This window comes from Cyprinus carpio, chromosome A16 (assembly GCF_018340385.1).
Source record: "Cyprinus carpio isolate SPL01 chromosome A16, ASM1834038v1, whole genome shotgun sequence".
In the NCBI taxonomy this organism is placed as follows: domain Eukaryota; kingdom Metazoa; phylum Chordata; class Actinopteri; order Cypriniformes; family Cyprinidae; genus Cyprinus; species Cyprinus carpio.
This window is the reverse complement of record NC_056587.1, coordinates 18,028,781-18,041,573: the sequence shown is the minus strand read 5'-3', so window position 1 is coordinate 18,041,573 and position 12,793 is coordinate 18,028,781. Positions and strand designations below refer to the sequence as shown.

The 12,793-nt window shown below is 36.2% G+C and overlaps 3 protein-coding genes across 5 annotated transcripts; 2 read left to right on the top strand and 1 right to left on the bottom strand.

Moving 5' to 3' along the window:
* The first annotated feature begins 1,758 nt into the window (after nucleotides 1-1,758).
* On the top strand, nucleotides 1,759-4,564 carry LOC109094751 (telethonin-like). 3 transcript variants are annotated; one of them, XR_006162025.1, is made up of 3 exons: nucleotides 1,759-2,284; nucleotides 3,499-3,954; nucleotides 4,250-4,564. XR_006162025.1 is itself a non-coding variant. In XM_042773078.1 (2 exons), the coding sequence occupies exons 1-2, from the start codon at nucleotides 2,148-2,150 to the stop codon at nucleotides 3,899-3,901; spliced, it is 540 nt and encodes a 179-aa protein (XP_042629012.1). In that variant the 5' UTR covers nucleotides 1,759-2,147; the 3' UTR covers nucleotides 3,902-4,564. The 3 variants fall into 3 exon arrangements, 1 of the variants encoding a protein (XP_042629012.1); XR_006162024.1 differs by having other exon boundaries at nucleotides 1,762-2,284; nucleotides 4,247-4,564; XM_042773078.1 differs by having other exon boundaries at nucleotides 3,499-4,564.
* Nucleotides 4,565-4,600: 36 nt separating this feature from the next.
* Nucleotides 4,601-7,349, bottom strand: LOC109094741 (coiled-coil domain-containing protein 127-like). Its single transcript, XM_019108451.2, has 3 exons — nucleotides 7,219-7,349; nucleotides 6,354-6,479; nucleotides 4,601-5,495 (listed from the first exon to the last, which is right to left on the bottom strand). Exons 2-3 carry the CDS (start codon nucleotides 6,469-6,471, stop codon nucleotides 4,804-4,806), a joined length of 810 nt encoding a protein of 269 aa, XP_018963996.1. The 5' UTR covers nucleotides 6,472-6,479; nucleotides 7,219-7,349; the 3' UTR covers nucleotides 4,601-4,803.
* A 1,052-nt stretch (nucleotides 7,350-8,401) lies between these two features.
* Nucleotides 8,402-11,482, top strand: LOC109094792 (proteasome subunit alpha type-2-like). The gene is made up of 8 exons (XM_042773077.1): nucleotides 8,402-8,517; nucleotides 9,342-9,418; nucleotides 9,571-9,703; nucleotides 10,133-10,255; nucleotides 10,402-10,483; nucleotides 10,604-10,677; nucleotides 10,764-10,821; nucleotides 11,187-11,482. Exons 1-8 carry the CDS (start codon nucleotides 8,477-8,479, stop codon nucleotides 11,301-11,303), a joined length of 705 nt encoding a protein of 234 aa, XP_042629011.1. The 5' UTR covers nucleotides 8,402-8,476; the 3' UTR covers nucleotides 11,304-11,482.
* Nucleotides 11,483-12,793: the final 1,311 nt, after the last annotated feature.

Below are 12,793 nucleotides of genomic sequence, written 5' to 3'. Positions count from 1 at the left end.
GGGTTCACATAAAAGCCATTATGAAAAAATCTTATGAGAGAAGCCTGTCTTTTCTTTCATGTGCCTTTATGAGAGCACCTTAATAATAATATAAGCTTAATATAAGTCTATGATCTGTGTGAGTGTCTTTGTGTTTGAAGGGCATTTCTCATCCATCATGCTGTGCAGGTTTTGCAGCTGTAGTTGCTGTAAGGCTCTCATTACAGGGGAAACTGGCTGTTGCTGGTGCAAGCGTTGAGGCGAGTGCTTTGGCTTGACCCAGGCCACAGTAATCTGATGCCGCACCTTGCGTTCAGTGCATCGCTGGTATTTCTCAGTCAACATTCTGCTCCAGGCTTTAAAAGGATGTTGGCACCATTCAGTCCTCTAAACCTGAATGTAATTTTGCCTAATGCCTCTGTCAGGTTCAGGGACAACCCAGCTGAAATGTGGTCTCAATGCTCTTTGGACCAATGTTACTAACTCTGATTTTGGTGCTTTAGTGAAGATTTTTCTATCAGTGAACTGTGGTATGTCAGCTGCTAAACCACCTGAGCACTGTAATAATATAGCATTAACAATACACACGGTACAATCACAGACAATCTTGGGTGAATATTTATGAACGGATGTATTTATGTATGTGTTTGTTTGTTTGAGCCTTGTGACATGATTCCATGACAATTAGACACATTTTACATCCAGATTCTCATTATGGTAAAACATTCGGGGATGTTTTACTTTTGATGGATTTGTTTGTGTTCATTATTTTACTCTCAGAAAAAGAACAGTGTTTATAGATAAATAATGATGGTAAAAAAAAACACTACCAGATTGCACAAAAAAGTCGATACAAAACATTTAATTATTATTAGTTTGTTTGTTCATTTGTTTATAATTAATACTACCAGAATGCACAAAAAAATATATTTTTTAATACAAATTAACACATATATACAAAATATTTATTTTATTATTATTTGTTTGTTTGTTCATTTATTTATAAGTACTCATTTTATTATTTATCATTTATTATTTATCAGTGATATTCAGTGATATTGGCTTTTACTTGGTAAAAAATGCCAATATCTACTTGTTTAATGGCGTCTCTTAAAATATGACGTGGACAAGTGTGACGTGATGGGAGTCGTGCGATCGGATTTTGTTTTTAACAGTAAGGTTGAAGCTGTATAAATGTATTTTTATTTTATATTTTTATATTAAATTGAGCAAAAATGGCGAATTGCTTTATGGTAGCAACAACTGCACATGTACAGCTATCCACTGTTGTTACAACAGTATTATTTACAATTTAATTACTTCACTGTAAGGGGCTCCAAAGTCACAAAAATCCACAAAACTACATACAGTTGCTTTAAACTTTTGTATGACAGGGTGATGCATGTTGAGGCCAAATTTAACAATCGTCCCGCAGGAATCTCCACGTCTAAGAGAGCCCTCTTTCATCAGTAAACTCGAGAAATGATTGTTCATACTGCTGAGTGATAGATACTATACATGACACCTACAGAACATCAGTCAGACAGAATGGTTTGAGTTTGACATGCTGCTCTAAATGCCACAGTGTGAGATAATAATGCTTCTGCACAGGTGCTGACAAGTGAGAGAGACAACAAGGACCCTTAAACATGAAATGAGTGTCAGAGATATCAGCACCTTTTTCTATTTTTATCTTTTCAGAACATTGCGGATGCTTTGTATGGACTTTTAAAGGTTACTTTGCTTCAACCTGTAGATTATATACCATATATATAGTGAGTATTGCATTTACCGTTAACATTGTCATGACAGTCAGCATCTAGTGTTTTTGCTATCAGCAATAACCATAATGTTTTGATGCACACACAACAGGAAATTTGAGATCAGATAGGTCCTTAGACACTGTTGATCTCCTGGTGAAGCTGTGAGTCTTGCATATCAGTTAAATGGTCGGGGGGATTAGTCATTTTCCCACCTTGTCAAACTACACCAATCTGAAGAGGCTCTTGTGGGGTTGATGGCAGGGAGTATAAATAGTAACGAAAGCTATTTATAAGACACAGGAACAGACACAGGAGGGAAGCAGCAGTCTTTATCAGAAGATCTGACTGATAAGTTTCTTATCCGGTTTTAATTTGGCTTTAATTTTTGACAAGTCGCTGGATGAGATGAATTGCTTGAGCAGGAAGCCCAGGTCATATCTGGTGAACTCCTACAGTGATTTTCAGGAGACTGATGAGATTGCCAGAGAATCATATGAGGCCACCTGGTTAGACCTGCTGATGGAGACAAGACCAGAATACAAGTATGCATTTCTGTTTGCTACTGTATGTGTTGTATTTGCAGGCTTTAAAGGAATACTTCACCCCAAAATTAAAAATGTTAATAATTACTTGCTCTTTTGTCATTCACAAGTTATGTAATAGTTACACAACCTATAGTGCACACGTTTTATGGACTTTTATGGTGCTTTGAAGGTCCGTGTACGTTGCGTTCATTGGTTTTTTATTTAAAATTGAAAACAGAAACATGAGAAAACGACACCTTTGTCTACACAGAAGTAAGCCCTGTCTAGACGCTGCCACAGTCCAGTTTGTGTCAAGCCATTTGTTAGTCTGGTTGTTTCATGAGTGAGAGATGAACTGTAATTGCAATATATGCTTTAAGTGGTTCCCAACCACGTTCCTGGAGGCCCCCCAACACTGCATGTTTTCCATGTCACCTTAATCAAACACACCTGATTCAGATCATCAGCTCATTAGTAGAGACTCCAAGACCTGAATTGGGTGTTTCAGAGAACGGAGAGACGCAAAATGTTCAGTGTTGAGTGGCCTCCAGGAATGTGGTTGGGAACCACTGAACTAGACTATAGCAGTTAGCAGAGGACTATTTTTCTGTTGCATGGACCTGAAGAAGACGTGATGATGGCACCATTCGATCTTTGCTTGACCAGTCAGCGGAAAAGGGGCGTTTCATTCAAGCTGTTTATCCATTTTCTACCTCTGAACGTAAAAAGGAAACAAAAACTTGAGGCGAATTCTTATTTTTGTTTTTAAAAAAAAGTGTCATTTTCTTGTGTTTCTGTTTTCAATATTTAATCAAAACACGCATGAACGCAATTTTTTTTAAAGTCTTATGCTCACCAAGAATGCATTTATTTAAAAGAATTGTAAAAACATTAATATTGTGAACATTTTCTATTTTAATATAAAAAGTAATTTATTCCTGTGATGACAAACTGAATTTTCAGCATCATTCCAGTCTTCAGTGCCACATGATCCTTCAGAAATCATTCTAATATGCTGATAAGATGCTCAAGAAACATTTTTTGAGGTTTCTTTGATCAATAGACAGAGCATTTTTAATAAAAAAAATTTCAAAAGAACAATATTTAATATTATGTCTCTGATATCACTTATAAACAATTTTATGCATTCTTACTGAATAAAAGCATCCATTTCTTTAAATACATGTATGTAATTTACTTTTTTACTAACTTTTACAAGTCCTGCTTCACAGGATGACACTTGTTGAAAAGGACTCGAGGAGAAAGGAGAGCTATGAAAGCAAGCAGGTGGTTCATTTCACAGTGAGACGCTTCCTAAACCAAACGATTCACATGGGGAGAGATGGGGAGCCACTGCAGGAATATTGTCTACCTTACAGAAACATACTTCCAATACCAATATTTGTGCCCAAAGATGTCACACAGCCTGACATTACCCGTGAGCCCTCTCCCTGCAAAACAAAATCCACCATGGACTCTGAGACTAGTTTAAATGGAGTTTGCCTTCAGAAGAGAGAGGTCTCGTCCATCACTGAACATAAGCCAATGGTAATCCAACCCAGGAGTCCAGCCTTCAGAGCGTCCAGCCTCATCTCTCCCCCACGAGACACACTCAGCTACCAGCGAAGAGAATGATGAGCTGATGAAAGTTGTCTGCCATCATTGACACGGATACAATGACAAGTGTGGTGGGTGACCTCACTCATACTTAAATACCAAAGCCTTCAAGAGCCCCATATGCTCATGCTTTTCAGCTGAGACTACCAGGGAAACCTTATCAAATGAAAATGATGTGCTTCAAGTATTAATTTACTAATTCCACTTGGTGTGCTAACACAAAAACATTATTCATTTTCTAAATGTGGCTTAAGTGTCCAAATACATTTAGTAATGGTCTTAAACCTGAATATTCAAAAATAAATCTAATTTTTGATTGTAATCTATATTTGATTATAAAGGAGCTGTTGATCTGTTTCTCAGCAGGTTTACAATGAACTGCAGGAAAGACATCTCTCCTGGACAATCATCATCTGTTCAAAACAGCTAGTTCTTGGAAATAAACACTTTCTTGCCTGTAAATCTCATTTATATGTATTTATGAAATCATGGCAAACAATAATAATAAAAAAAAAAACCTTAGTCAATCAAACTGTAATATATTCTTTCTTGTCAGAACACATTTATTACACATGTCAGGAACATAATTTTTATGTTTGTGGTACATATTAGTAAAATGAATAATTATTATTCTATTAAAGTTCATCAGTAATGCAACAAATATGAAATCATCCGATTCTTCTGGTTTCTACATGATCGATTAAACTGAAAGAAAAGAAAAATACAGCTGAGAATCACAAAAAATCTGCCAAACAAAATATACACTTTCATGTTCTGACGTGATTGTCAAAGACTCAAGGCTCAAGTGGTTTCACAAAAAAGTTTTGCATAATAAATAGTTCATGGGGATACCTTGGATAAGCAAAGGAAAACATTTAAGGAAGGAAATTCTTCTCGTTTTATACAGAGATCTACACTCGTCAAGGTCTGCTGGAGTTTAGCGATGCCCCTTTTAGCGTCTCTTCTGCCCTCTTGTGTTTCTGCAGGGTGACCTGGAGCTGCCAGTACCTGAGATACAGCCACATCAACTTCCCATTCTTTCGCTTATCCAGGTTCAGTAAATCTGCACAGTGTCTGTCATTCTTAAAAATGTCCCTGAGATCTTCCTCTAGGTTCAGCTCGGCAACCCCCGGGTCTTTAGCCACCTTCAACAGCAGATTCTTCTCCATCTCTAGACGATGTTCCCGTGGCAACAGGATGCTGCAGAAAGCTTCCTGCCTCTCCACCAGCTTCACCTCCAGTTCCTGCAGCAGAGCCTGAGCCCTGCGCTGCCAGTCCTCCTCTCGCTGCAATGCTTTCCGCAGCACCACCCCGGCCACTCCAGACTGCAGCAGGCGGTTCTTTTCCTCCTCCAGATCCTGTCGTTCCTGCTGAAGCTGCTTCCGTTCCTCCATAAGCTGCTGACTCTGAGAGATCAGGGCTTTCTTGTAGCCCTGAACGCGCTGACGTTCCTTCTCAAGCTCCACCTCCAGGTGTGCTGCTGTCCGCCGGTTTTCCGTCAGTGTTTCCCTGTACTTCAGCTCCAGGTCTCTGGTAATGGCTGCCATGTCGCTGGCATACTTGTTCTTCACATCTTGGATCTGGCTCTGTGATTCTCGAGTCCATATCCAACCTTTCCAAAATACACCCATGGATATCTTAAGTGTTAAATCTCTTTGGCAAGCCAGACCAAATCAATTTAAGGAGAACGTGACTTTTGACAAATACATTAAAGCAAAATAATACCACATAAAATGCTTTAAATCTATTAAACATTATATAATGAAATCATATATTTATTTGTTTATCACCTTATATTTTTGACCCTTTTTGTCAATTAAAATGGTTATTGTTACCTAAAACTATTCATTTTTTTTATTAAAATGAAGCTGAAATAAAAATAAATATCAGAAATAAAATAAGCTTGAGTTCTAAAATTACTAAAACGAATAAATTAAAGCTAAATAGAAATATAAAAAACTAATTTAAATTTTTTTAAATAAATAATAAAACTGAAAAAAAAAACTATTTCAAAATATTAATAAATAATACAATAGTATATAAATAATATTACAATAAAATTATATACTATATAATACTAAAATAACTAAATATCTCAACACAACCTGCACAAGCTACATAAAATACACATAAATCAACACAAAAGAAAAACAAAAAAGCAACAGCGCATTATAGTTCTAATTATTTGTAGCAGATTTAGAGCATTTTTAGATGAGGAGCTGATTTTATAGCTGATTTGATTATAAAGGAGATGTTGATCTATTTCTTAACATGTATATATAAGTGAACGTGGGAATGAAAACATTATTATATGTGAATGAATTTATTAAAATGATTGTTTTTGCAACCCCCCTCATAAACCCAGATTTAATTACAACCTATAAAGTATTTTATCAAGTATAATACACTCATTCAAGATATTTGTGACGGTGTATGAGCCTTGAGTTGTAAAGGTATGTAAAACACTTACGAAATGCTGCCAGCCCGATCATGGGCACCAGCAGGGCATAATTCCATCTGCTCCCGTCATCTCCTGCAGCGGGCTCTGGTCTAATATTCCATCTAGGAGGATCGTTCAGGTTGTTCATGGAGAAACCTGATAAAACAGTGAAAGAATGAGGATGAAGATCTCTTTTTAAGTTCAAGCTGCTGTCACAGTGTGTCACTGCACACATGAAGTCAGCAGTGTTCACAGAAATGAAGTCTAGAGAAGAGCATTTCACAAAATATTAGACTAAATACTCATTATATTTTATTTTATCATCTTGTGATGTCTTAATTATTTAAGGTATGTTTAAATAAATCTGTTATGAAACAAGTTATGACAGTCACTGTGTAAATTGAATATTTTTTAACAACAAATAGAAATTTTATAATTTAGAAGTTAATTTAAAAACAGCATTATGTGCAATTTACAAGTTGAGTGCTGATCATTATATTTAAAAATAAATAGTAATTAAATCGAAGTTTGGATAATTTTAATTATAATTGAATTTGATTAAAGAAAGAGCCATTTGTTAATGAAACCACTGTTTAATAATAATAAAAAGCAATTTTAAGTTTAGTTTTTCCTTCTGCTGTACCGAAACCATACCGAACCGTGACGTCACGTTTGTGTACAGTTACAACCCCTACTATCTATCTATCTATCTATCTATCTATCATGACATCAGCGACCTGCAACACGACACTGCTAAAGCTGCAACCTTGCAAAAGATGATGAATGCATTTCTCCAGAAGATGCATTTAAGCTAAAACACACTTATTTAACAGCGTATAGATTATGTAGATTTGTTATCATTTGACTGTTTTGTTTGTTTCGTTACTTAGCTTACCTTGAACAATCTAAAGTTTTCAGCATGAGATCCTTCCAGACAGCTTGCCTTGGACGATTATGCAATTCCATTAAAACACACCCAACAGTCCATTCATCATTTTCTAGGGGAGGCGTACACGTTTATTATTATAATATAAATAGTAAATACATCGCATAGAATTAGAAGTAGTCTTTAAATGAATTGGCTTTTTATGTACTTATTATTAAATGGTCATAGATAAATCTTTATTTACACAAACTGTAGAAATGCAGTTGTTTTGAATTGTGAACACCCCTAAACGAGAGTGACACATTGGTATAGTCCAGCTCATTTTAGATTCTACATACTAGTAAATGCGCAAAGGTTGCGCAGACTGATGAGCACGAGAGGTCAGAGTTCCTTTGAGTTACAGTGAGCGCTTAGTTGTGTGTAATAAAGTTCTTTAATTATTAAAAAAAATAAAAAAAATACTATTTTTGAATATGCACTATAGTAATACCATGTTTTTGACATATACCATGGTAATATGTTTTTTAATATGGATTTCTACAATGGTGTCCTATGTGCATAAATGATTATCAGTTAAAATAATAATGTTTTGATATTAAACAGGATAAAGGTAACACGGTTTACACTCTCATGTGACTTGATACCCACTGTTGTAGTGTTTGAATAAATGTTTGTATTTAATATCACAAAGGAATGGCCAATCAGAGGGAAAAGTGTAATATGATATTAAATTAAGCTTAAGTGTGATTGGAGTGTATGTATAGTGATATGAATGGTGGAGAATAACACATTACAGTAAATGCACTCACCGAAGCTGTCAAATCCCGCCGCATGCGCTAAACGCAGCTCCAGACGCTGCAGAGAACGTCCGAGAAACTGAATTAAACCCGATAATGACATTATGGGCGGTGTTTTGTGTACGTTTAATTTAACAGACTTTACATCCTCACGGTCACAGCTCAAAAAGACCTACTGCGCCTGCGCGTGGTTCTACGACTACACCCGTGCATTCTGGGATTTGTAGTATAGTGATAAAAAAAATCTACTTCATTCTGAGCGGGTGAGGGCAATATGCGTTCAAAATATTATTGATTAAACCAAAAAAATATTTTTATTATAACATGGTTTTAATTAGTGTGGGTAAAATATGCAAAGTTATTTTAAACTTATCTTAAGGCCGCAATACCCACAATCCATTCAGTAACTCTTTCAACCAATCAGATCAATTAGGTGCGTGACGTCACTTCCCCAACAGTCAGACACAGCCATGGCAGATAGAGGGTACAGTTTCTCTCTCACCACTTTCAGGTAATAAACGTTATGATTTTGCTATATCTAACGTGTTCACCAAGATCAAACAAGTGTGTGTTTCGGCGAATCGCGACGCTTGAGGTTTGTGGAGAGCGCTCCGTCAATCAGAGGCGTTAAATCATCATCATCCGGGCGCTGATGCGGAGTCACTGTGTTTGTGATGCAGCGCTTCCTACATTCACGTGCATCAACATTCATGAACAGAATGAACTCAACACATAATGAATCCCAGAGCAACAAATGTTACCCTCTCATGGGTGTTTCAAGGGACAGACTTGGCTCAGTTTTGTCTTTGTGATTGAATTTTGTTGATTTTACTTTCACTTTCAGTGTATCATGGGAAGCTGATTTTGCATGAATGTACTTGAATGGGCATATAGATTATCAGAACTGTTTTTAGTTGTTATAATAAAGTGTAACTAAAACAGAACTTTTTTTTTTTTATTAGTACTGTTTTTAGTTGTTATAATAAAATGTAACTAAAACAGAACTTTTTTTTTTATCAGTACTGTTTTTAGTTGTTATAATGAAGTTTAACTAAACAGAACATTTTTGTGACAATGTAAAGTATAACATTTTTTATGAGGACTGTAGCATATTTATATAATATGCACATTTGCAAATTTAATAAGAGTGCACCTCATTTGTATATTTTGAATCTGTAAATGGGTAAAGTAACAATGCAACACAAAGCTTTTTATATATGTTTTAACACAGCACATTTTTATTGTGATTTAAAAGGAAAAGAAAAAGTTAATCCTAGTCAAAATGTGCTTCATCTTACAATCACAACACCTTTTTTCTTATTTTTGTGTTTTCAGTCCTTCGGGGAAGTTGGTCCAGATTGAGTATGCTCTGGCGGCTGTAGCAGCTGGTGCTCCTTCAGTTGGAATAAAAGGTTAGTATTGTTCTTTTATTTATCATGTGTGTCTTAAGCTTGCATTATTTATAAAACTTTATGGTTTTAGCATGTGCTTATTATGAGCTTTGTGAACTGTGTCTATATACAGTAGCAAGTCAGTTTAACTTATCCTTATTTCTTTTTCACAGCTTCGAATGGTGTTGTTCTGGCTACGGAAAAGAAGCAGAAATCTATACTGTATGATGAGCAAAGTGTTCACAAAGTAGAACCCATAACCAAACACATCGGTATGGTCTACAGTGGCATGGGTCCAGACTACAGGTATGGATTCGGAGCATGCATGAATAAACACTATATAATAATGATTCCGCATATAAAGAACGTGCAAGGCTGTCTAGTAAAAAAATAAAAAAATAAATAAAAAAGTGTAGTTGACATTCAAAACTATAGTTTTCATGTTTTTAAAAATTTAATGGAACCCAAAAATGAAAATGTACTTACCCTAAGGTCATCCAAGATGTAAATGAGTTTGTTTCTTCATCAGAACTTTTTGAATTCCTCCAAATCCATTCCAATGAAGAAACAAACTGATCTGCATCTGAGTCCATTTTCATTGAGAGAAGAAAAAAAAACTATTCTAATGTCTGATTTTTCATATTGTCGTGCTTATAATAGAAAGGTAGGATTATATGGCAAAGGTAAAATGCTTAATAAGAGTTTTGTTGTAACGGGTTTTAATCATGTCTGCAGGGTTCTGGTGCGAAGGGCACGAAAGCTGGCTCAGCAGTACTACCTGGTTTATCAGGAGCCGATTCCTACAGGCCAGCTTGTTCAGAGGGTGGCTTCTGTTATGCAGGAGTACACACAATCAGGGTATGTGTGATGTCTCCATTGCAATTGTTCAATGCAAAAGTTGCCCTACAAACAGCTGTTTTGCGAAATTAAAGAGTATGCATCTACCAGAGTGACAATGGCATAACTTGCAGATTTTGTGTGTTTGTGTTATTGTTTTAACACAGAGGTGTTCGGCCATTTGGCGTGTCGCTCCTGATTGCTGGCTGGGATGAAGACCGTCCGTACCTTTTCCAGTCTGACCCCTCAGTATGCTATTCACTTTGGTATTTTTGTATTAGTGTAACTGAAAAACAATTGCCTCTTAAAATGTTAAGCTCTTTATTATGCACTGTATTAGAAAAATAAGATGGACTTTGATCTGTTTAAGGAGCATACTTTGCATGGAAAGCCACAGCGATGGGGAAGAACTATGTGAACGGGAAAACATTCCTTGAAAAAAGGTATAAAATGTAATAACTGAAAGCATAAGACCCTTTTAGTCTTCCTAAACATACAACATCTCATTTGTTTCATTTTCCTGTTTTAGATACAACGAGGATCTGGAACTGGAAGATGCGATTCACACAGCTATTCTGACTCTTAAGGTAATGATTTACAACCCATCCACATTTGCTAAAGGTCTGTTAATTGCAATTATGTATTAGATACCATTATTATTTGCATACAAGATCCAAGGTTAACTTTTGTCCTAAGCTAAAATATTTGGTAGATGTGAAACTGTCTGTTGCATAATTAAAAATCATTTTCCTATCTATCTGCTTTCCATTGTGCATTTGTGACAAACGAGCTAGAGTCAATATCTCACTGAAACTGTAACTGTCACAAAGTATGGTGTTTTATTTACTTGCCAAAGCCTCAAATTGACTTGCTGAATATTTATTTTAGACCCTGTTTGCATGAGATTAAAATGTCAAACATCTAACATTAACTATGACTACTTTTGTTACAGGAAAGCTTTGAAGGTCAGATGACTGAGGACAACATTGAGGTGGGAATCTGCAATGAAGCAGGATTTAGGCGACTGACCCCAGCGGAGGTGAAAGACTATCTAGCCGCCATCGCTTAAAAATCATCTTTCCAAGTTGTAGATTGAGCACTGATCGTCTTGTCTTCATTAGTACAACTTCATTAGTACTTATCCATGAGTTTGAGCAATGTAAAGGCATGGAAATAAGTGAAAGTTGTATTGTTTATATTTTGCTGTTCTTTCTTACTGGAGGAAAAAAATAAACAAGTCTTTAGAAAGCCTGTTGACTGTTTCCATTTGTTCTGTTTTGCAGTGTTTAAGATTTGAGCAAACTGCATAAAAGAAAACTACATGTAACAGAGAATACTTGTATCATTAATTTGAAAAGGCAGTTAGAAAATATATGACATGCAATATCTCATTTCTGTGTTTGAGTTCCAAAACAAGCTCGTGAGGGGGTTTGGTCTGCGTCAGCCAATCAGAATCTTGAGCGCCGCGTCACTCACGGCGCGCCAAAAATGAGCCGGTTCTCCTTTCCACCTGTATTCCTACGCAAAATCGTATAACTTCTATGGATAAAAGCCTCAGTGTTTTTATCAGTGAAAAGTCCAGCAACGTCTGTTCTTATATTCTTCTGAATTAACTTTTTTTATATTTGAAAAAATAAGTTTGTTATGGCGGCCATTCGCTTAAACGGCTCTAGTTTCCGTCTCGCCAGGACACATTCGTATTATGCGTTGTGTCATTTGAAAGTGACGTTTGTGGCGCCAGAAATCAAGGAGGAGCGGATTGCGTTTTCAAAACGATGTGTTAGCGTTCAAAGTATTAGGCATATTAGAATCTTGTCAAAAACTTTTTGAAGTGAGTTTGACAGCGAATGGTCTGAGGGTCTTATAAGGTTCGTTAAAGATGGTGATGTTACGCAGTAACGGTGATACGGACTGCAGCTCAGAGTTTCTCTCTCTGAACCCGCCTCAGCGAAAGTCCGCGCGGCTGAAAAAGGCCCATGATGACAGTTTAACAAGCGCAGAAGACAGTCCGGCGAATGTGAGTTAACAACTCTTCTTTACAAGTACTGATATGTTAGTAATTTTTTTGTTTACCTAACGTTACAGTGAAACATTCGCTTTAACAAAACAAAGTTGGCGGTTAAAAGAGCGCGAGATGCATGAGACGCGTGAACTGCGTGAGCGCGCTACATGTTAACTACTACAAATTAAAAATACGTTGATGTGCATTGTTACATCGGATACGCTTTCAGCAGTAATAATTTACATAGAGTATCTCAGCCGGATGATTTTATGGTTCAATAATGCGATGTGCATTTATGTAGATGGCTTGTTGGCAAGTCAAAAATAAGAATTCCCTTTTGTTGGCCAAGAAAGTTATGGATAACTGTTATACAATTCATAATATATACACACTTTAACCATTTTAGTCATCTGCAAATTGTTATGTGGTGTGACACTTCTGAAAATTACAAATAATCATCATATAGTGTGAGGTCCGAAGTATTTCTGTTTAAAATAGTTTTATGTGAAGTATTGCATGTCAGACACTGCTATGATGTATGCATATGATCAATTTCT

Coding starts and splice junctions, on each gene's coding strand:
- LOC109094751 (XM_042773078.1), top strand. CDS start 2,148: ATGAATTGCTTGAGCAGGAAGCCCAGGTCATATCTGGTGAACTCCTAC. Junction 2,285..3,498: donor GAGACAAGACCAGAATACAA/GTATGCATTTCT, acceptor CCTGCTTCACAG/GATGACACTTGTTGAAAAGG.
- LOC109094741 (XM_019108451.2), bottom strand. CDS start 6,471: ATGAACAACCTGAACGATCCTCCTAGATGGAATATTAGACCAGAGCCC. Junction 5,496..6,353: donor GATCGGGCTGGCAGCATTTC/GTAAGTGTTTTA, acceptor TATTTTGGAAAG/GTTGGATATGGACTCGAGAA.
- LOC109094792 (XM_042773077.1), top strand. CDS start 8,477: ATGGCAGATAGAGGGTACAGTTTCTCTCTCACCACTTTCAG. Junction 10,484..10,603: donor TTTTCCAGTCTGACCCCTCA/GTATGCTATTCA, acceptor TGATCTGTTTAA/GGAGCATACTTTGCATGGAA. Junction 10,822..11,186: donor CAGCTATTCTGACTCTTAAG/GTAATGATTTAC, acceptor CTTTTGTTACAG/GAAAGCTTTGAAGGTCAGAT.